General features: G+C 40.7%; 1 protein-coding gene across 1 annotated transcript in view; it reads right to left on the reverse strand.

Moving 5' to 3' along the window:
- The window catches only part of gpr158b (G protein-coupled receptor 158b), a 62,015-nt gene extending 44,559 nt beyond the window's left edge, over positions 1–17,456 (reverse strand). The window contains exons 1-2 of the mRNA XM_036519131.1: positions 16,443–17,456; positions 8,591–8,696 (exon numbers count right to left, since the gene is read on the reverse strand). Of these exons, the coding sequence (XP_036375024.1) occupies positions 8,591–8,696; positions 16,443–17,326 (990 nt within the window). The 5' untranslated portion in view covers positions 17,327–17,456. The remainder of the gene's footprint in view (positions 1–8,590; positions 8,697–16,442) is intronic.
- Positions 17,457–21,153: the final 3,697 nt, after the last annotated feature.

Raw genomic sequence — 21,153 nt, forward strand, 5'->3', positions numbered from 1 at the left:
AGTTTTCTGAGTTTCCACTGGTTCTCTGACTGCGCTGTCTTGTGAACTGAAGTTGGGGACTTTCCATCTTTAGGTCACTTCTTGATTCTGACTTCACCGGTCAGTTGGTGTGCATTATTTAGTCCATTTAGTGGTCCTCAACTAATGGCCAAAGTTCTGCACGCAGGTCAAGAGAAGTGTACTTTGGGAGGCAACATTACAACATGATTAAACAATCAAGACAATAATTGAAGACAAGTGCTATACAAAATAAGTTCACCATGCTTCATAAGGATCTCTTAAGTGGTGTTAACTGGACATCCAGTTGGATTTTGGTGTATATTCTAACTCAGATCTTAATTACTGGAGGCCCGTGTCTAAAATGGTCTGGAATGTGAATCGACAGGACGTGCAGTTGATACGGCTGATCCTACAGTATGAATGACCTGTCAGTTTGCCCCTTCAGTTTCACAGGATCCTGTCTCAGGCCCCTTGTTCCTGGGACAAGACTTCTGTTCATAGTGACATTCTAATGGCAACATATGTAAAAGTCAGCCGAGTTTCTTTGCTGGCATACCATAGTGCGATGACTGTCCTCAGAATTCATAAAGCGTAGCATAAACAGACCTTGCGGTATTGATGTCAATTTGACAAATTAAGCAAACGTAATTTGACTGATGATCTGGCAAAAATGATTTGATTCCACTGTAAACAAAGATGAGAGGGTGTTTAATGACTAGATTATCACCAGGCCAAATATCCAGGAATGACATACAGTACAGTAGTTATGTTTTTCACTTTTCAATCAAAATGCCTCTTAATATGTATGGGAGAAGTAAACGCTCCTCATACTTGTTATCAGCACCTCACCGATTAAATCACAGGTAAAACCACTGTATATCTTTTTCATGAATACTATTGTAGTAGACTGCTTTTAAAATGGGGAAATGGGCATACTTCTCCATACTATCTCTGCATGTGCATGTTCCTGCTGGCCAGGCAGGCTCCTGGGGTGGTCACTGGAACAGATTAAATCAGGTGTAATGAGCTTTGGTTAACTAGATTGCGTTTTTGTTGACACCCATTTTAATATCCAGCTGCCGCGAACGCTATATTAGACGTCGGCTGGGTTTTCTATGGAGATGAATCGTCCCCTGCCCGCCGGCGCGCTCGGCATTAGCGAGGCAGAGCTGCGTCTGAAATCTCCGCTCAAGCGCGGCTGAGGAGGAGAACCTCATCACCCGGGAAACGGGAATCTGCCTCGCTGCCGGGAGGGGATCGGTGCGCCGGCATCCATCAGAAAGACCCGTACAAGAGGAGCTAAACCACAGCGACGGGTGATTTCTGCTGGGTTTAAAACGCAAAAATACAGCCATATTCCATTACAGAGGTGGCTCTGACATCACTCTGACATCACCACTGCAGTTGCTATTCAACTTTTTCTCTCTTCCCATGCGTGATCATCCAGCTTGGTGCAATTTTTTGCTCTCTGCTTGGCAATATCTTCTCTGTCTGGCAAGGGATCCTGCATCCTTTGCAGACTGATTCACACATCTCCTCCAAAGTCCTGCAATTTCTGTCATTAGGGCTTGAACAGAAAATGTTACAGTCACGTCGACTGTAAATTAACTGTTGTGGGTGAACTTCAGTTTGGGAAATAAGTCTCAATTATAACTTATTAGGAATGTCAGTCATTTTAGAGGCTGAATGAGCTCAGCAATTTAACACCACACTAACGATGTTATTTAGAAATAAGAAAAGACTAAAATCTCTAAAAAATAACTTCTGCTCAGACAAAATGACCAAAGTCAAAGGCGTGTATGAAACTAACAGCACTGTGTATCATCCTTAAGTTTGAGTGAGGAAGTTAAGTAGCTGATAATTTTATGCCTTTTTGCTATGGCATGTAGTGACTTGATTGGCATTACCTGGATTACGGTTCAAAGTCTCATGGTTCTCATGTCTTTATTAATGTAGTGAAGACCATCATGACAGTTGAAACACTATGTTTTTAGTTTTATAAGGAATTGTGAGTACTGCTCGTTATCTTCAGTTTAATATGATTTTTTTAATATCATAATACAGTTTTATTTTTAACTGCCCAAACATCTCAGGTTATTGTAGTAAAATTGTTCAGTTCATTATAAAATTGTATATACTAAAGTAGCGATAACCTATACATCTCGTGAAACTTGCCATTTACTTTAGTACCTGTAAATGTAACATGCAACATGGAACAAAATGTATTCCTTATATTTTGACTTCATATTATGCATTTACATTTACATTTATTTATTTAGCAGACGCTTTTATCCAAAGCGACTTATGTCGCTTTGCGTGAAATATATTACATATGTTCAAAAGGAGCGAACACCTTCAAGGACATCATTTCAGGTCTCGACAGTGACTCAATGACGGCACTGCTGAATCTCTTCTGGCTCCAGATCAAATTGTATAACTGCTACCTAAAACTGACAGAAGTGACAAGTTGTACACAACAGTGTGACTAATCAGCCCCACCAGCCAAAAAAAATAAAAGAAAATAGATCAAATACACCTTCCGGGCTGTGGCTTCAAACATTACTTATGTGGAATTAGCTGGATGACTGCCAAAGATACAAGCCCCTTTTGATGATGGAAAGTTATGGATTTACATTCTCACAGACTGATGAGCTTTTTATGCAAGCAACTGATAGGATTCCACCATTTTCTGGGGAGAGTCCACTATAAGAGAGAGCCCCTCACAGTCAGTCTTTGAGGTTCAGATTAAATTAGCATTTAGTCAAAAACTATAATGGCTAGCATTCCAGTTTTACCAATCTACGTGCAAGATGAGGATTACCACACAATTCCCATCTTGCACCTTGACTTGGCCCCAGGAAAGGTTAAGTTATTTGATCAATTTCTTCACCACCAGTAATAAAAAAGTGTCAAAGTATAGCAACAGCTCAAGAACTCTGAACTGGAAAATAATGATAAAAGGGAAAAAAACAGAAGTCAAAACTCAAATCGGATTAACCTCTGGACTCAATCAACATTTACCCAAATCCTGACTTTCAATTAAAGGCAAGAGTTACGGCCAGTTCAGCAATCACAAAAAAAAGTTTAAAAATCTCTGTCTTGAAAAAAGTTGCACTTGCATTTATTTGCAAGTCAAAGTTAAGGACAAGCACTGAATGAACCCAGGGGTGCATCACCAAAAGAATGATTCAATTTCAACAAAATTTTTAAAGGCAAACATCAAACTTAATCCCAACCATGAATCCCTAATAAGTCAGTCATCTGTAAATGAGTAAAGTGGCAAAACTGAGTGGAATGGGGTGATTTTGAGAACATGCAAATCACAAGCACTGTGTTTGCCCGGCCGAGGGTTGGCTTTTTGGAGCAGAACACGCAAAGCTGGCTATTGGCTGAAAGGAGAGAGACCTCAGAGCTTGTCTGAACAGTTACTATTTTTGTATAGTGAAGAACACGTCTGATACGCGGCAGAGCGTGATTGATGCTTATATATTTACACAGATGTCCAGATAACGAGCCAATAACTTTTACAACAAAGAGGAACAATATTATTTTTTTTTCCTTCTTTAATCCGAGAGACGGGCACAGTAAGGAAGGATCTCTTCTGGCGTCAGAGTGCAGCCTGTGCTCATTACCATCAGCGTATTTATCTCCACCGTGGCATTTCTAAAAGACCAACAGAGAAACGCTTGATTAATATTTATTCCTCCAGAACTCCGTGCGCGCGCACACACACACACACACACACACACGACACATCAAATCCTCTAATTATATAAACTGAGGCGCTTATGTAATCTCGCTTCTGATGGATGCATTCAAAATGAATGAACCTGTTCCACTCGCTGTTATTCAAGAGCGTTCTTTTTAAAGAGGCTGTTAATCTGGACAAATTGGAAGGGGCAAATATTTCACCAGCTCTGTGTCAGCTATTAGGCCAGCATTTCCATTCCATTGTACTGGGGTCAAACACTATGTGTGTTTTCATTACAGCTGAGCTTTCAATTAAGTTTCACTGAGATATAAACTGAATGCTGATCTGGATTTGATATCACTCTACAAGTGTCTTCTGTTGTTCGGTACAGATAGGGGTTACACAGCTGCTGGTGGTGTAGTTGCTCAAACAGAAAGGTGCGATTTGAAATGTTTTTCTTCATTTTATTTCTGTTCTTTAGTTATTTCTGTTCATTTGTGCCCCAGAAACAAATTCGCAGTGCAGGCAGGTATTCAACTTTGCCAGCCAAGGGTACTTAGTTGTTCAGTGAGGCAAAGAGCAAATAATTGAACAACTACAATACAGCTTAATTGAGACAGTGATAAAGAATGTGTTCAAGTGCCAGAAACTAACAATAATACAGTAATAATGTTTATTATTATTATTATTATTATTATTGTTGTTGTTGTTGTTAACACACCTTTGACAGCAAAGTTTCCTTCACAAAATATCATAGAAGATTAAATGTATAAATGTAAAATAAATACCATCCTTCAAATGAATAGCCAATCAAACCTAATTAATTGAGCTCAGCTCAGATGAAGGAAAACCAGCCTACATGGTGTGCCCCTGGGGTCAGGGCTGGGAACCACTAAATTAAACAAGAAAGATGCTGAACGAGACCTCAGGAAAGGATCTAGACCATCTGCAGGACAAGTCTGAAAATAGAGCACTTTCTATTTTTTTACACGGCTACCTTGAAGGCAATGGAAGCTGTTTTTTTTTTATTTTTAAGAGGACCAGGCATACTTGTGTAATATTTCATTTGCCGCAGTGAATCAGCCATTCCACCCATCTGCCCTGCTTTCGGTTCACACTCAGAGGAGACCCACGGCTCATCCCAGACAAAAGGAAAGGTGCTTCTCCTCGCAACATCAAAACTACAGGCTGCGGATGTGGAAATACAGAACTTAAGACCTCACGCAAACTAAGGTTTCCAGTTTTTTCCTCTTGTATCAGCTAGAGGCATGTTATTGCCTACCCTTGTACACCATCCCTTTTGAGACTGGTGTATTTGTTGAAATGGTTTGCTCAAATCAAATCTATCATTTGTATGCTGACTTATTTAATGAGTACATTCTGAGCAATTGAGCAGTGTTTTTAAAGCTTGAGCATTTTCACTTAAACAGTCATGTAATCCTAAAGTAAAAGAGTACAGAAAAGGTAACACAAGGGAAAAAAAGGCAAAACATCAGCTCACAACTCTTTTTCACAAGAAAATGGCAGATGTTCCACATGTATACCAAAAGATCACCTGTAGGATGATTTCCTATAGTCTTCAATAGTTCTTAAGGGCTATTGTCACCAGGCAATGTACATTTTACACATTATCTTTGAGTCTGGGAACATTTTCTTAAGATGAACATTTTCGTAAGCTTTATGCTAATTCATACATACTTATATTTTCAGTATTATCTCAGATTTCGCCACATTTTTGTTTTGAGAGACCTATAAGAACTGAAGATATTTCATATTTCAGATTTCACAGATTAAATAAAAATACAGTAATCCCTGAATTGCAGTGGATTCAAACACTTGACAGCATTTCAGTTCAAACCGAGAGGAAGAGGGGAAAAAAATCTGGTATGATGACTCATTGATTTATTTAAAAAAGACACAGTCTCCCACATGGCAACAGTGAGCTCAGCTAACTGAAACAAAGGCGAACAAACGCCTGGCACTAATTTACTGGCAGTTCACACCACTGCACTTAGCAACCTCACAGTGCTTCCTGCCATGGTATTTCCACGCCGGCATTATTATTCTTTAATTGCTTCTCCTGGGTACCTCCCAATTAAGCACTCCGATATGCTTACATGGTTTGATTCACAAGGAAGCACTTATTAAAATGTACATTCTGGACTAAATGAAGCAATCATCTCCTACACAAAATATTATCGAGTCCAGTCCTCACTCTCTTTTTGATTATTGTTGACTGGAGACAAGACTTCTGTGTGGGCAGGGTGGTGGTTGTCGGAGGCAGTATAAAAAATACTTGGCACCTGTAGGAAATTTAATGTAAAGGTGAATAAGTCAGCTGATGGGGTTGGGGGGAATGGGTTTTCCCATCAAATCAGGGACTCAGAAGCTGTTCCTCTAGGACTGCATCTGTGTCATGAACAAGATAACAGTCATTCTTATTTACATAAAAAAGGCTTTGTTACAAAGCAGTTTTATTACTCTGCCCTCATGGTGTGCTCAGACGCTGGGTCTACACCGCACAGCCCTGCATTCTATATCTATAGGAGGTGCACACTGAATGAGCCCTCTCACCTCTTCTGCCACCAACACCCGATCTCTTACAACAGAATCTGAGGGTAATCCTGGTCAGTGTTGACTCAGTGACTGCATCAAAACCAAGATGCCCCAGCAATTGAGCTGACGGAAAAGGGAAAGGTTCAAAGCATTCTGGGACATTTTTTTTTTTAAGTGCCAGTCCTGTCATCGCACACAGTAAGGTCAGTGTTGTGTAGACAGCAGCTTGACCATCTATTTTAATCCACGCACAGAAATACACACACATACACAAACGTGCACACATGCGCGCACACACACACATTATGAGGGGCGTAATTTTGAACACAAACAACAAAAAATAAATGCACGTGAACCGAATGGAGGCTTTTTTTGCTTCTTAATCCCGGGTGAAGAAAACACACAGACAAAGAGAGAAGTTAATTATTTAGCATGCCAGCTACAATCCATTACACGACATTTATTATAGATTATAGAGCGGGGTCCACTCCACGCAAGGTTTCAAAAATACCATCCTAAATCCTAACCTGGAGCCATTTGGATAAAACCATCAAAACAAAACATCTCATTATTTAATATGGGAAGACGGTCAGATCCAGGTAACACAATTGTCCTCTTTTTATAATTCGATATATTAAGATGAATACGTATGGATTATAAAAGACAAAACATCATGGTGCAAAGATACCCAACATGAGTTACACAGTACTACAACTGAATAGCAAAACACATCACTATTAAGTTAACGGATACTCTTATTTCAGGTTATCTCAAAGCATTTCACAGCACATGAATGAACAGAACTGATAAATATCCATTGCACAATGGAATAACCCCTGTAATCAATCAACACCTGTCTTTAACTCTGACATTAAAGTAAATGGCAATATTACTCTTTTCTACTTGAGCACAATATCATTCATATTTGCAATCAGTGAAATTGCCAACCTGTATCCATGATGATTAAAGTAGTTGTATATAATGGATGAAGCCCATTCTGCCTCAAATGGCAGACTAATTGGGTCTTTCTGCCTGGAGGGGAGTTATTGTTGATGGAGAGCATCACCTCTACAAAAGCAGCATAACCTGTGCAATGAACGACCAAAACATCAAACCCATGTGGAAGCATTTAGCAACAGAAAAGATACATAGGCTACAGTACACATATATAGGCTACACATCCCCATGTCACGTAAACCGTACTGTTTCGCATGGATGAGGCAAAATGTACGCCTCTCTGGAGTTCTGCGTGAAACTCAGATCAGTCATTCGCGGCACGGCAGTGGGACGCTAACCCCTTGCGGCAATCTATTCGAATCGTGCTCCGCGATCGCGCTGCGACTGCCCGTGTGGAGCAGAACCGTCACCGCCAGCTCGCCCATCACGGGCGTGCACGTTCGCGCGCGATCCTGAAATAGAAACGCGTATTACATGCCGACGCTGCAGCACGGCAGCACGCGTGTCACACAGGCACCGGCAGCATCTCCAGGATCCTTTTATCTGCAGCGCCGCAAAATGCAAAAAAAAACACATAAATACGCGTCTAAACAAAGCTTAGCTGTTCGTACATCGGGTTCTCAGGTGTGCGATTCTGGATGAAAGTGACTCAGTTTTGAGTTGTGATGCAACAATCCGCTATAGACAAATAGAACAAATATTATAATGGGTTACTGGATCAAAACGTCCCCCTCAGAACGAACACCACAGACAGTCTATAGACTGTTCATTCTTTGTACATAATTAAGCAAGCAGAAAGCTCACAATATGGATAACATATATGTTATAACGTGGTGTCCCGGGGGCCAATCGCAGTCCAGGTGCCAGGTTTAATCAGAAGCAACAGTGCAATGGGTAATAAAAGAAGGTCAAGAAGCACAGCCTTACGCAGTATGTACAAAAATGTTGCCAGGTAAGAAGGGAAGGAGCCAGGAGGTAAATGCACATAACTATTAAAAAGAAAAATACATGTAGTACCTGCTTCAGACACTAGGAAGCAGTGTCTTGGGCTGTATTCTGAAACCTAAATTACACAGTTCTTCCCAGTGCCTCTTCTGTAGAAGACAGAGAGAATGTGTACCGCTGAGGTGTAAGTATTAGGGAGAGGACTAAAGAAAAGTCTGCCTTTTGGCTTCTATGTCTGTGTGTGTGTACATGTGCATGCAGATATGAATAATAGTTTGGGGTTTCCAGAGTATTTTTTTTCTTATTCTGGCCTCTAAAAAGAAACAAATAGGACAATGCTGGATGAAACTATTTTCAAACAAAAGAGTTTAAGGTTACAGGAGAATGGCATTTTGTGAAACATCCTCTTTCAAACCACCACCCTTCAGAGTGCTGCCTCACCTCCATGCTGGTTAAGTTGCACCTGTGTGTCCCTGCAAACCATCCATTACTGGAGCACTGGTCAATATCTACGTCCTGGAGGTTGACATCCACTCGAACAACCCCTCTAGAAAAAGACAGAGAGAAAACATATGTAAACATGATTTCAGTGTATAACTGCTTATTTTGACGGTTTGCAAATCTATGGGGGCTGCACAGTACAGATATTCTTAAAGGGTCATTTCATTTTTAATTTAATGTTGTTCATCTTCAATCTAAAGTTGTTCTTGGCCTTTTCTATAGTAGCTATCTGCATTTAAAAGCTCCTCATTTGTTTCAACCACAAACATTAGCGAATTTGCAATCCTTTCCTGGTTCCCTAATCTAACACTCACAGAAGACACAGAGTGAATGGCTGTACCTTTTGTTTTCTCTGTGGATTATAGCAAATTGCATCTGCAAATCACATTGTTATTACACATTTTTTAATAATAAAAAAAACCTTCTTGACCACTTAATTAAATGCTATAATTGCCATGTGCAAACAGGCAAAAGGAACACAACCAGCTCTAGGCATTATGGGAAATGGAGTCAGACAGGAATGTAATAGGAACGCAATGTCTTTACCTGGTTTCAACTGAAATTTTTTGAAACCTCAACATAAAAACAGGCTCAAATGCTTCTCCGCCCCTTCAGCAAGGTTTGAATGCTCAAATGGAGATTAAAAAAACTGACCTGTGGCAGGGAGTCATAGATCAAGTGCCCATTCATCACTGATGCATTAGAGAGTGGGAATGTCACACAGTGGCATCAAAGTGAGAAAAAAAACAAGAGGGCAACAGAATGTTTTCCTCTCTGAAACTTGGTCCTTGCCTTTTGGTATTCATACCTACTAAAGCATAAGACAAGAAGCAATTTATCAAACTTAAGATTTTCTGTGAGGCTGCCCTTTACAAATTCCAATCATAAAAATGGCCAAGAAAGTGGAAGTATTAAGATAAAAATATGATAGAAGTGAGGAAACTTTATAAGATGGTGGCCGTTATTGTAAATGCTTAAACTTGATGGTTTATGCTTGAAGGTACATGTAATTATTTTCAAGAGCGTATTATGATGATCCAGATAAATCTGTGTTTTAGGTTTTAAATTGAACTCATTACACAGCCTGACAAACACTAAAAACACAGAATAAACATTAAATTAAATATCCATAATCCCACCTTAAACTGAATTTTGTGCAGAACTAATCTATTAATCAATACTGCCCAAACACTCTACAAATATCAGTGTAAAAAAAAAAAAAACATTCTGCAAATGCTTCCTGCTTAACATTACCACAGGTGATTATAATTACAGCTTATGTTTCAGCTATTCATGATTTTGACAGTAGAGGACTGTTGATGCCCAATAAAACACTGATTAAATTGTACGTGTTCCTGTTCAGCACTGGGATATAACAGAAATACTGTTTTTAACGACAGGTAATGGCAGCAGGTTTCCCTCTGATCACTGGTCTCCAGAGCTAAGACATCATGAACAGTTGTTTTTTTTTTTTTTTTATCAGACCTTCCAATGTATAGAACAGATGTTAAAGGTAGATGGTGAACTCAAAAATATAGTGGGATTTACATGATGATATGTGTACTTCATAAATCAGTATGATTCTTTTTCTGAATTGTATTGAGTCTGTCAGAGAGGAGCCCTTTAACAGGTCATGTGTTGCAGACTTAGAGAAGAGTTCAGCTGGCAGCATGCCATCATTAGTGCTCATTTGGTCTTTTTTGAGCATGTGGTGAAACCACAGGTGTTAGCATCTGGATCTCCTCCAGCGCGTGATTTCAGGTACAGCAGACGGTGAGCGGTCAGGGCCCTGACAGGCCGGGGTGAAAGCTATCATGCTATCACTATTCTGCAGTTTCGTGCATGCTGGTAGACCTCGACATGCTTCTCTGTCTCCGTTTTCCTCCCCCAACCAGACTGGCTCAGCCCAACCTCTACTGAGCAATGTAAAAAAAGAGAAATTAATCATTGTAATAAAATATAGCATATTATGTATATACAATACATAGAGTACATAGAGTACAAAGAGTATAAGTTGTATATTAGGTTGCGTAGTATGCAGCTGCATTTCCACCTGTTATTTACATAGGCCGAAGAGCACATGGATAAAAGGGTTTAATACAGATTTATAGCTGTAGTATATGATTACTCGATGCTGTACTTCAATTTTATATATGAAATTTTACATTTTGAAATGCTGCATCCGGTCCTTTGGGGGCATCAATTTTTAACTATGTAGATATAAATAAAGACCCTTTGCTACGACAACTAAGACATTCTGGACTAGGCCGGGAAAGGGAGTTACCCATAGGATCTCTTTTTTTATTTCCTCCAGGAGGTTCTTACGTAAGTACTTTAAAGGTTTTTTTTTGAGAGGGAAGAGAAATAGCGCAACAGAGCGACACTTAGCGCTGTCTTGCTGGCGACCATGTGCTCATACAAGGCAAAACCTGCCACTTCTGCTCATAGGCACTTAGAGATGGTAAGGCAGCTTGTTCTGCCAGGAAAGAGGGGCCCCCAAAATATACTCCAGTATGGAGGCATCTGCTCTGGGATGCATCTGCCTAAACCCTAGGAACATTTTGTTTGCTCAACAAAGCTCGTCCTTCTGTTGGGCCATCAAAGATCCAAATGAGATTTTTTCTCCTGTCTGCACTTTTTTTTCTTCTGTCCCACTAAGCTTTACTTTTACACACATTATAGGGGTGCGGTTCACAGGTCACAAGCCCAGCTGACACTGCATGAAGAGGCTGTAGTCTAACTGCGTTGCACTTTGTACTTGATGTTGACTTCAGGTTTTGAGCCACTTTATTTTTGGAGCGGTAGCCGAAATAACTGCGCAAGTAAAGGAACAAAAGAACAGGAACCTGCTTAAACTCAGTCGAGGAAAAGGTACGCCAAGGTCAGGCTTACTTACGGCTTCCTTTGGGCAAGTGTTACCTTGTTTTGTCTCTCAAGCAGAATTGTGAATTCAGCAGTAGCAAAAAATAGATGAACCAAGTGCGGGAAAAGAAACCTGCTTAAGTTCAGGTAAGGAAAAGGCGCTTAGAGGTTAAACTGACTCGAGGAGCCCCCCCCATCTCCTCTTCCTGCCACATGAGCGAGGACGCACTGGCTTCAGTTAAATGCACTCGGGAGGAGCTGGAGGCATCAAAGAGGATGATATGGCTGCCATTTTCTTTCGGGTGCGAGGGGAAGCCGAGATCACAGGAGAGAACCGCACACAAAGTGCAGCTTGAACCGGCGGGCCTCCCAGTTCCAGTCATTAAGGTCTAAAGAGCTGACAAGACACTTATCCAGCCAAATAGATCTCTGCTATATGATACACCGGGAGATGGATGTGTGCATTGACTTGACTGTGCGCTGGTCTTGGCTAGAAGCTGTGTTCACTAATCTAGATAATGCACTTCACCCACTGTGCAAAGTAAAGCATATAGCATTACTGTTGCACTGTCAGTATCTAGCCCAGTGGGAATCTGTAATGCTGCAGTCCACATTACTGTAAGTAAAATATGAACTTATAGTAACTACCTGCAAAGGGAGCCATTGGAGAAGCCTAATATTACTGAGGAAATAAATCTAAGTAAATAGCAATGACTCAAAACAAGATATAGCACTTGTGATTTTGAAAAGGTGTAATTGTAATGATATCAAATCAAAAATCCAGGGAGTATATTTTGAATGCATCAGGATGTAATGAACAGGCTATGTTAAAAATATATCAATTATTGACACATCCACATGCCATTTTATACATATAGCTAACAAAATGTGTATATACTGTCAAACACATTCTTTCCAATGAATATGTAAAAATTGTACTTACAAATCAGCCAATTATTTATATTTTTGTAATATATGCCGCATATTTTTGAAATGTGTGCAAATACATTGATTGTATTTTGAATTACATAATTTGACATGTACTACTTTTTGTTCAGTTGCATCACATTTTATGTTTTTTTAACTCGACAGTGAACCAAAGACAGAGGCTTGTTTACTTTTTTTTGGTGCATATACAAGTCATCTTGTTTTGCTTTGCTTGGTCAAGCTGCAATTTCTTGCACATTATCTGCTTCTGTATGCTTCATGCATGGTTTTCACAGAGTGAAAGATTATTTCAGCACAGCACATTCAGATGGACAATGTAGTTACAAGCTGAGCTGATCTTGTTAGACAGGCAATGCTAATAATATTCTCAGTTCCTCTCTTAGTCTGTATGTTCCCAATGCAATTAGTCTGGTAGGATGTAATACCCATAAATTCCTTACACCAATCCCCCTGTAATCTTATTTGGATGAAGATATCAGAAAATAGCCAAAATGTAATCAGAGATGTTTGATCTATATTGCGGCATATAATGCAATAATGTTGCGAACTACATAATCTGTCACTTCATAATGAATAATTTGTCTCCACAACATTATGCTACTAATAGCAACATATGTATCAGTCAGTTTTACAATGTGGAGATAGTCTTGTGTTTGAAATCTTGAGAACATTGATGTATCCTAAATACAACATGTTTATGACTCTTACGGGCAAACATCAAGTTTGTTTCAGTGTCACTGGATGTTATACTATGCAAAAGGATAACACATCTGACATCTGATCATGGCATGACATGAAACACTAACATTGAGCCTCTCATTTCTAGCTGCTCCCAAACCTCTGCTCAGTAAGCCTCTCTATAATACGACTATTCATAAAACCCACCACTCCATTATTCCGAGTTCATTCAACTTCACTTTAACCCTGGTTTCCCTAAATATCAGTGCTGTGTTTGCTCATTATATGAAAGACAACATGAAACAGTTGAGTAAATACTGAGGGTTCATATTCATATTCATATAAATACAATACACTTAATAGGTTGTATAGTCTGCATTCTACAAAATTGTCTGATTTTATGTTATCTTTTTCATTAAAGATCCCTGGCAGATGCTCCCAGCAACTTACATAGGTTACATTTTTTTTTTACATATTGTTTGTTTATACAACCAGATATTTACTGAGGCAGTTTTTTTGGCTTATAAGTACCTTGCCCAAGGGTACAACAGCAGCGTCCCAGTGGGGAATCAAAGCGGCAACCTTTCGGTTACGAGTCCTGTTCCTTACCACTACACCACACTGCTGCTAGTTTGTGACTAGCAAGCACCATCTTAAACAAGAGATTTTTTCTTGTTTTTTTAACTGCTTCTGTTTGGTGGGAGTATGAGATATAAGATAAGTACACTTCAGTTGTTTAACAACCATAGCTGTAAAATCCAGATCTGATCTTGTTCTGTATTCAACTGCCTCTGACTGGTTGTGCTGGGTCCTAATAATTCATATGCAAACACCCAGAGTAGGCAAGAGTTATACAGCGTAATGTGGCCAAACCAATTAAACCGTGTCCATCCTCTCCCAAGTCACCTCTTAAGTCCATCAGCATATCATATTTAATGACAGAGCAGACTGAATAGCTTTGTTCTCAAGACCACCTGCTGAATGTGATAATATGCTTTTTTCCCAATGTGGCTGTCAATTTATCTAATGAAAGTCCAGTAATTAAAGGTCATTACTTTGATGGCTAAATACCAGGCATGTAACATTAATGCACAGTGTTGACAACTGTACACAAAACATGAACTTTAAAAGTCTAATAATAAATATGGCCTCACACAGACTGAGTCAGGTGTAGGCTGGTCTGCTTTCCTGCAGCTGAATATTGAATTTTTCATAAATGAAAAGGTTGATTCCAGAAAGAGACAGCCATCAACCAAAGGGCAGACAGGCAACTGCTTTGCTGGTCAAGATCTGCTCTTACATGGACAAGCACAGTATTTCACAGACTTTGTTTAAATGAAGTTGTACTGTATATGTTCGTGTATGGTTCATTAAATAATCCAAAACGCATATCATCTTCAATGTGTAAATAATATACTGCATATTGCATGGAGGGCAGAGGTGGAGGTTAACAAACTGTGAAAGGCATGTGACGTAGGGACGAGACCATATGACCCCTGCTCTGATAGACCTAGGTTACAGTAGAAATCTGGTGCTGGACACTTGGGCAGGATCCTTCACTTATATTGCTACAGTTAATATTCATGTGTGTAAATAGATTTAAGGGTCTGCAAAAGAATCAAAATTTCTCCAATATAATGGTGTCTGCTAAGCAAAAAAGTACTGATAAAATGATAAATTCTTCACAATATTTCATCCCAGCTACTGCTCTCTTTAAATTCCTTAGTGTAGTAGTATGTATGCATTAATCTGTATGCATATATTAATAAAAGAAATCCCTGAAAGTACATTGAGTTATGACAGTTTTTGGACACTCGCAATAGTATTGACTGGGGGATTTCACTGGCAAAGACCCTGAAAGGTGTTGCTATTGATATGGAGCATCAGTTTCACTTCTTTTCTTAAAAGGAGGTAGGGAAGGTTAAATTTAGCTTGTGGTCTGTAGGAACTGGCCAACCTTGGACAGAGACCAACAAGAATAAGACATGGCCGGATGTCAAGGAAGAGAATACGTAATTGCAGCAATGGGCAGTGGTCCAAATTTGAGTACACCAAAAACTCAAACCCCGCAGGGCAACAGACACATCCGTTTATTTCAGAGGAGAGTCGCAGATGAGGTTAGAGGAGCTGTTCCTATAACACTGGCCTGCACATATTAGTCTGATTTGCTATTCTTGAGATTAATTTTACATCAAACACAAATCAATGTTTGCTTCCCACATTCATTGCAAGCAAATTATGTTATAAATAATGTTCCTGATCATTTGGATTGATAAAGCTGTTATGTGTAGTGTATACGAGTGTCTGATTGAAACTCCATCTAGAAATGTTTTGGTAAGTACCAAAACTATGTGTTTACCTGCTTGTAGTACTGTATTCACACTAAGTTCCACTGAAATCGACGCCTATCATTTGAAATTAAACAATAAGGAAACATCCAGTGACCCTGCTGTTTACTGGGGTATAGCTGAGAGGGTGTGTTCGGCGGAGAAGGCGTACATTAATAATGCACGCTGAACATACGTAAACAACATATTAGTGCCGGTCATTTCCTCTATGGTACACGAGTGCACAGAAACCAGCACTGCCAGTAGCTCACGTTGAGAATCTCACGCAACCGCCGCGTTGTCAGCTGGATCAATTTAATGCGTCAGTTTGCAATTGAACAACCAACTGGTGCTGGGTAACGATGCCCAGACCCCGCGCTGAGGTGGGCAACCGGCGAGAATGTGAAAAAAAAAAATAATTAGGCGACTCGAGCATTGCAACTGAAGAACACTGGCGGTTATTTTTAGCATCATCCTCTGCACCTTCAGTCAAGCGCGGCAAGTGTGGCTGTCAGTGCTGCTGCAAACGTGAACATCCGCGCTGCGCAGGGGCTCGGGGCACTTCGGGGAAGCTGGTGCCTCCTCTCTGAGGAAGAACTGTTTAAAATCTCAAGAGCGCGTTATTACTGCCACATTGCACGTTGCTATATTTACCCGTTTTAATTAGATAGTGCAATTCATCCTTTCACACGAGGTCCTAGCGCAGTGTAATCAAGGTGGTCGTGGGTTTTCGGTTCAATGCAACCCCCACGCACAAGCAGAAGTTCTTAATGTGTGGTGACGATAATCCTAAATAAACACAAGTAAGCTTTCTCCTCTTGGGTTTAATTAGAAACTGTGAACGTTTGAAATACACACGTTATCATGACACGAAGACGTGTGCAAGTGCAAATCGAAGTTTCACATGTTCAACCAAGAGCTCGCAATGAATTTCTCTCATGACACCCAGAGCGCATCAAATTTAAACCCTTACGTACCTGAACTCAGGGGCCAAATTTGGCTTTAGACTGTAGAATCCAGCCGACAAAGTAAGCAGCCAGTGTGGGATGAAATTACCATTTTCGCACTCAAGGTAGGGTGCGGACCACTTAATCTGAGTTTTATCAAGGACATAACGGTCCTCTCTTCTGAGCGGGGCGTCACTGGCTTTGGCTTCTTGGCTCAGCACTCTTTTTTGCACGTGGGGGTGCTTTTTGTCCCTAAACTCGTTGAACCACTCCGATTCTGCCGTCTTGTTCTTCAAGCGATGGTGGGCCGTGCTTGACAGATCTTGGAGAACTATTTCGCTGTCCGTTCTTGTTGCTTGGAGGAAAATGTGGGGACCGGGAGTTGCCGACTCGGTATTGAACGTGACCACAGCCCGATGGATTTTAGGGTCCCCCTCTAAAATACTCCGAACTAACGCGTGGTACCACAGTATGTCTCGTCCGAGGCTGTGCTCCCTCGAACTGTTGGCTTGTAAAATCATGTTTAGGAAGTTGGTTGCGTGCGCCACCGTGTCAAGCACACTGTGTAGGGAATAATGGGAGGTAATGTATGATCTGCCTTTAAGACTGCTCAGTTCGTATCTCCTGGAGCAGTTGACATGTTTTAACGTAGACGAATCTCCCGTGTGAAGAAACGCCGTAACTACCCTGGGTAGGTCCTCCTCGATTCTGTGTGCCACGACCGTGCGCTCAGTCGTGGGCTTCGTGAAATAAGTCGGACTGTGTTGCTGTTCTCTGTTCACATGTGGGTTAGGAAGAGGTTGCTGTCCCTTGATGTCCAAGTCTTTATCCTGGTCTGACCACTCCACGTATCCATAATTTGATCCAACAGCAAATCCCATTTGCAAGAGCAAAAAAACCAGAAAAACAGCCATATCGCTTTTAGCCGAGAGGACACCGAAGACTCTTTTAATTCCCAGCAATAAAGCGTTAACCTAAGAATCCACGCAAATTGTACCATCAATTTGTATTCACCTGTAGAAAAGTTCGTTCGCTCTTGTCTCCAGCTTGGATCTTGAAAATGCGAAGACCGTTGAGCGTAGTGTAGCTCACATCCTTCTCTCAGTCAGATGCAAAAAGAATAGCTTGCGTGCTTCACTATTCGCTCGGCAGTAGTTTTCATTTAAATCGTTGCGTTTGGGAAAAGCAGCTCTTCTACTGCTCCAGACAATCTTGCAGTTATCTTGCCTGGCACGCATGGACATAAACAAGCTGAAATGAGCACTGAAAAAAGAATCCGACTGCTAAACAGCACGGAGCCGTGCATCAGACTCTGGTGGCAAACACTCCGCCCTCCTCTGCCCATAACAAGCAGTAACTACACCAAAGGGACTACTGGAACCAATTGCTCTCAAATCCCGTCTCCTTCATTATCTTATAGGGTTTCTAAAGTGTCCTTGACTCACGTATGGCCATTGCTTCTGCCAATCATTCCTCTCTGAAGGATGGTTAGGTGGCGCGAAGGAGCTGTCCAGTGCTGAAAGCAGAGCGTTAGAGGGGAAAAAAGATATTTTAACAGCTGGTTGTGGAAGAGGAAACGATGTCGACGCGGCTGGAGTTATCGGTTTAGTGAAGAATTTTCGATGAAGCGATGAATCATCTGGACCTTTTCATTCACTTTCATTCACTCACTGCTGATATTACTCGCATCCATTCAAAACGATTTGATTACCACGAGCGGTAGATTCTCAGAAGCAGAATTTAAAATTCAAAAATAAAACGGATGTTTAAGCATTAAACAACTTTCTTTAGTTAAATTCAAAACTGTAACAAAATGTATTTCGATGTACAGCAAGCCTGTACGAAGGTTTGTAAGTATTCGTCAAAAAAAAAAAAAAAACAATATAATGTGATCAACATTAATTATAAAAATGGCACTGTGGAAACTGCTAGCGCAGTGTGGCTACAATGCAGCTCCGCAGTCAACGTCTCGAACTCGAACATAAAATACTCATTTGACTTAATTGCTCCTATATTCGAGTGTCTCCATGATGATTGGCGTTGTGTGGTGTATCATGCTGTGCGCAGTCCCCGTTTGATCACAAACTTGTCTAGTCAGACATGCGCCGCCTCACTGGTGAGCGCCTGGGCGGTTTGTGTTCGTTTTCTGTCTCACTCGTTCTTGCTCTACGCGCCTTTTAGAATCTTAGACAGCCTAGATTGTGGAGCCCGATTTCCCAGCTGCCTCGCTTTGGTTGATCTTTAGACAATGGTAAGACTCAAGACCCATTTGGAGAATATGTACATTCTCTCGGTCACCCATTGGCAGCTGACGGGTTCATTTCCACAAATATTACATCGAAAGGCATTGTGTTTCCTTGATGAACGTTTTGTGCTTATGCATGTAAATATTGCCTTTTCACAGGAGTCTGGTTTTGCTGTTTTACCCGTCGTTCCTGCGGGGACTGCGTGATCTTCAGACACTTTTTTTGCAGAAGTGCTGAGTGTGGTCATCACAGACAGCCCCTGCCGATAGTGCAATTGGCATGCACGCTAGGTGATAAGGAGGGCACCAAGTAGACACCAAGAGGACTGTGTGCCTTCTTGTTTTGTCACAGTGACAATAACTAAGCATGATAAATAAGACACAAACAAGAAAAGGCTATATTTACACCACAGAGAATAAAATAAAATAAAAACAGATATAACTGCATTTTATTGTGATTTGTGTGTCTGTGGGTCTTACTGGATATATCATCATTAGGGTGAAATGTTGTTTCTGAACGTTATTCTCTAGATCACAGGCAACCGACCAGTTTGTTGTAGTTAATTGTACCATGCTCTAACACTGTCCCCATAGTTTGTTACGATCACTTTGCGGGCTTCTGTAAACATGACTTAAATGCATCAGAGGACGGTGTTGGGGTAGCACCAGGAAAAGCATCATTCTCAGGGTGATTTGTTTCTCATCATCCCTGGGAAAAAGTGGGTCATTGTCATTGTAAAAGGGAAGTGGGACAAGGAGAGGTTAGTCATAAAACGAGAAAAAAAAAACAAATTCAGTTTCCATTTTCCTGCCCTTCATTTGTCAGAGGAAACATACCCGCCTGGTGGAAATAAAGATGTGAATACAGCCTGATGAGTCATAGCCTTGTCTATAATGCAAGTCTTCAACTGTTGGAGCTGATGTCCGAATCTCTGATAAGACATCCAAATCCTATTCCGCTGTTGTTGTTGTTGTTGTTGTTAACTGAGAGAGGTTACTGCAGGTGAAATCAGGGAAGGCAATCGCCAGTAGCATTCAAAACAGAACATTGCTACATTGCTTTTTCTCTTCTACCGATGATTCCAAAAGATTTGTTTGACTTTAATATTGTTTACATGTAGAGGACATTTTCAATGTCAGAGGAGACTTGCAGAGAAGCAGTTCCTCCATTCTCAGTGTTAGTATTCAGCAGTGTGGTCATAGTGATATGTCAGGTTTACCAATATCAGCAGATCTTACCATACAGCTACACTGTTATTGGTTTAACAGCCTGATATGAATGCAGTGCGATAGTGTCCCTTATATATCTGATATAAGCCTTATTCTTTCCAGCATCAAATAGATCAATCTTCCTCATTCTCATCACAGCCACCTATATGTATTGCGGTTTTTGTTCCAGTGAATCTCAGTTGCTTTGGTTTGATTGAGCGTTTAATTAAATATTGATCTGGATTTTACATTTCATCACAGCCATCTGCTGTAAATTTTCTGTGAAAGTGATGTATTTCCGTGGGTATATCTCTTCTATTAAAATAAATAGATAGGTTTTTCTTCAACATGTTTTGTTGCTATCCCTTCCCTCAGCTAATGCAGGATAGCTGTCGCAATTGATTAAGCTTGATCATTCTAGACCCCATAACAATTATTTAATTAAACAATTTATTAACCTGATTACTTAAAATCACAGAAAAAATGCATTCAGAAATCTGTACTTTAGTTCATCACCTAAGGTACAGTACATTTCTTTGACAAAGGCCTTTCTCATTCACATGATGTCAAATCTGTATCAGTACTGGATATAAATTGAACTAAACCTTTTAGAACCAAACTGTATTTGAACAGTACGGAACCCACATAGAATGAGCACCTACATGGTTTCCCAGCACTGGGACTGGGACACACTGAACTAAATGTCTTAAAGATCCAATGTTCCTTTGCTTTATGTGTCACTGGTATCCAATCGGAATTGCATCTGTTGATCTGAACGGGACTTAAGAGAAGACAAAATGGCAGAGGAAGTTGGCTGGAGATGTATCAATCGTGCTGACATTATTCTGCAACTAGCCTCCCTAAAAACCTGGTTTAAGGTAAATGAACATGGTAATCATGTCTTAAAGCCAGTCACTCTTTAGAAATGTGCTCATCCTTGCCAATGGCTGGCTTTGCCAGTTTTCCCTCTGAATAGATATAATCCAGAACATTTGCCACAGGCAATATAGCGAGGTTTTGTCTAGCACCTTGTCGTTGGAATGCAGTCAGCCTCTTTGTGTAATGACTGACAGCTAGGAGCTCTGTCAGAAATGACCCGTTACGTTAGCAGGCGGCAGAGTGTGCTGACAGAGAGTGACAGGTCTCCAGACTGACCGGCCGTGTCCGTGTGCGAGGGAGGCGGGGGCAGGAGCGGCAGAGCTGAACTTCCTCGCATACATGAGCAGTCAAATGTGGTCAAGCGTGGTCAAGCGTGGTCGAGTGTGGCCAACCATTCTGGGAGCAGAG

The sequence above is a fragment of the Megalops cyprinoides genome, chromosome 24 (assembly GCF_013368585.1).
Source record: "Megalops cyprinoides isolate fMegCyp1 chromosome 24, fMegCyp1.pri, whole genome shotgun sequence".
Classification (NCBI taxonomy): domain Eukaryota; kingdom Metazoa; phylum Chordata; class Actinopteri; order Elopiformes; family Megalopidae; genus Megalops; species Megalops cyprinoides.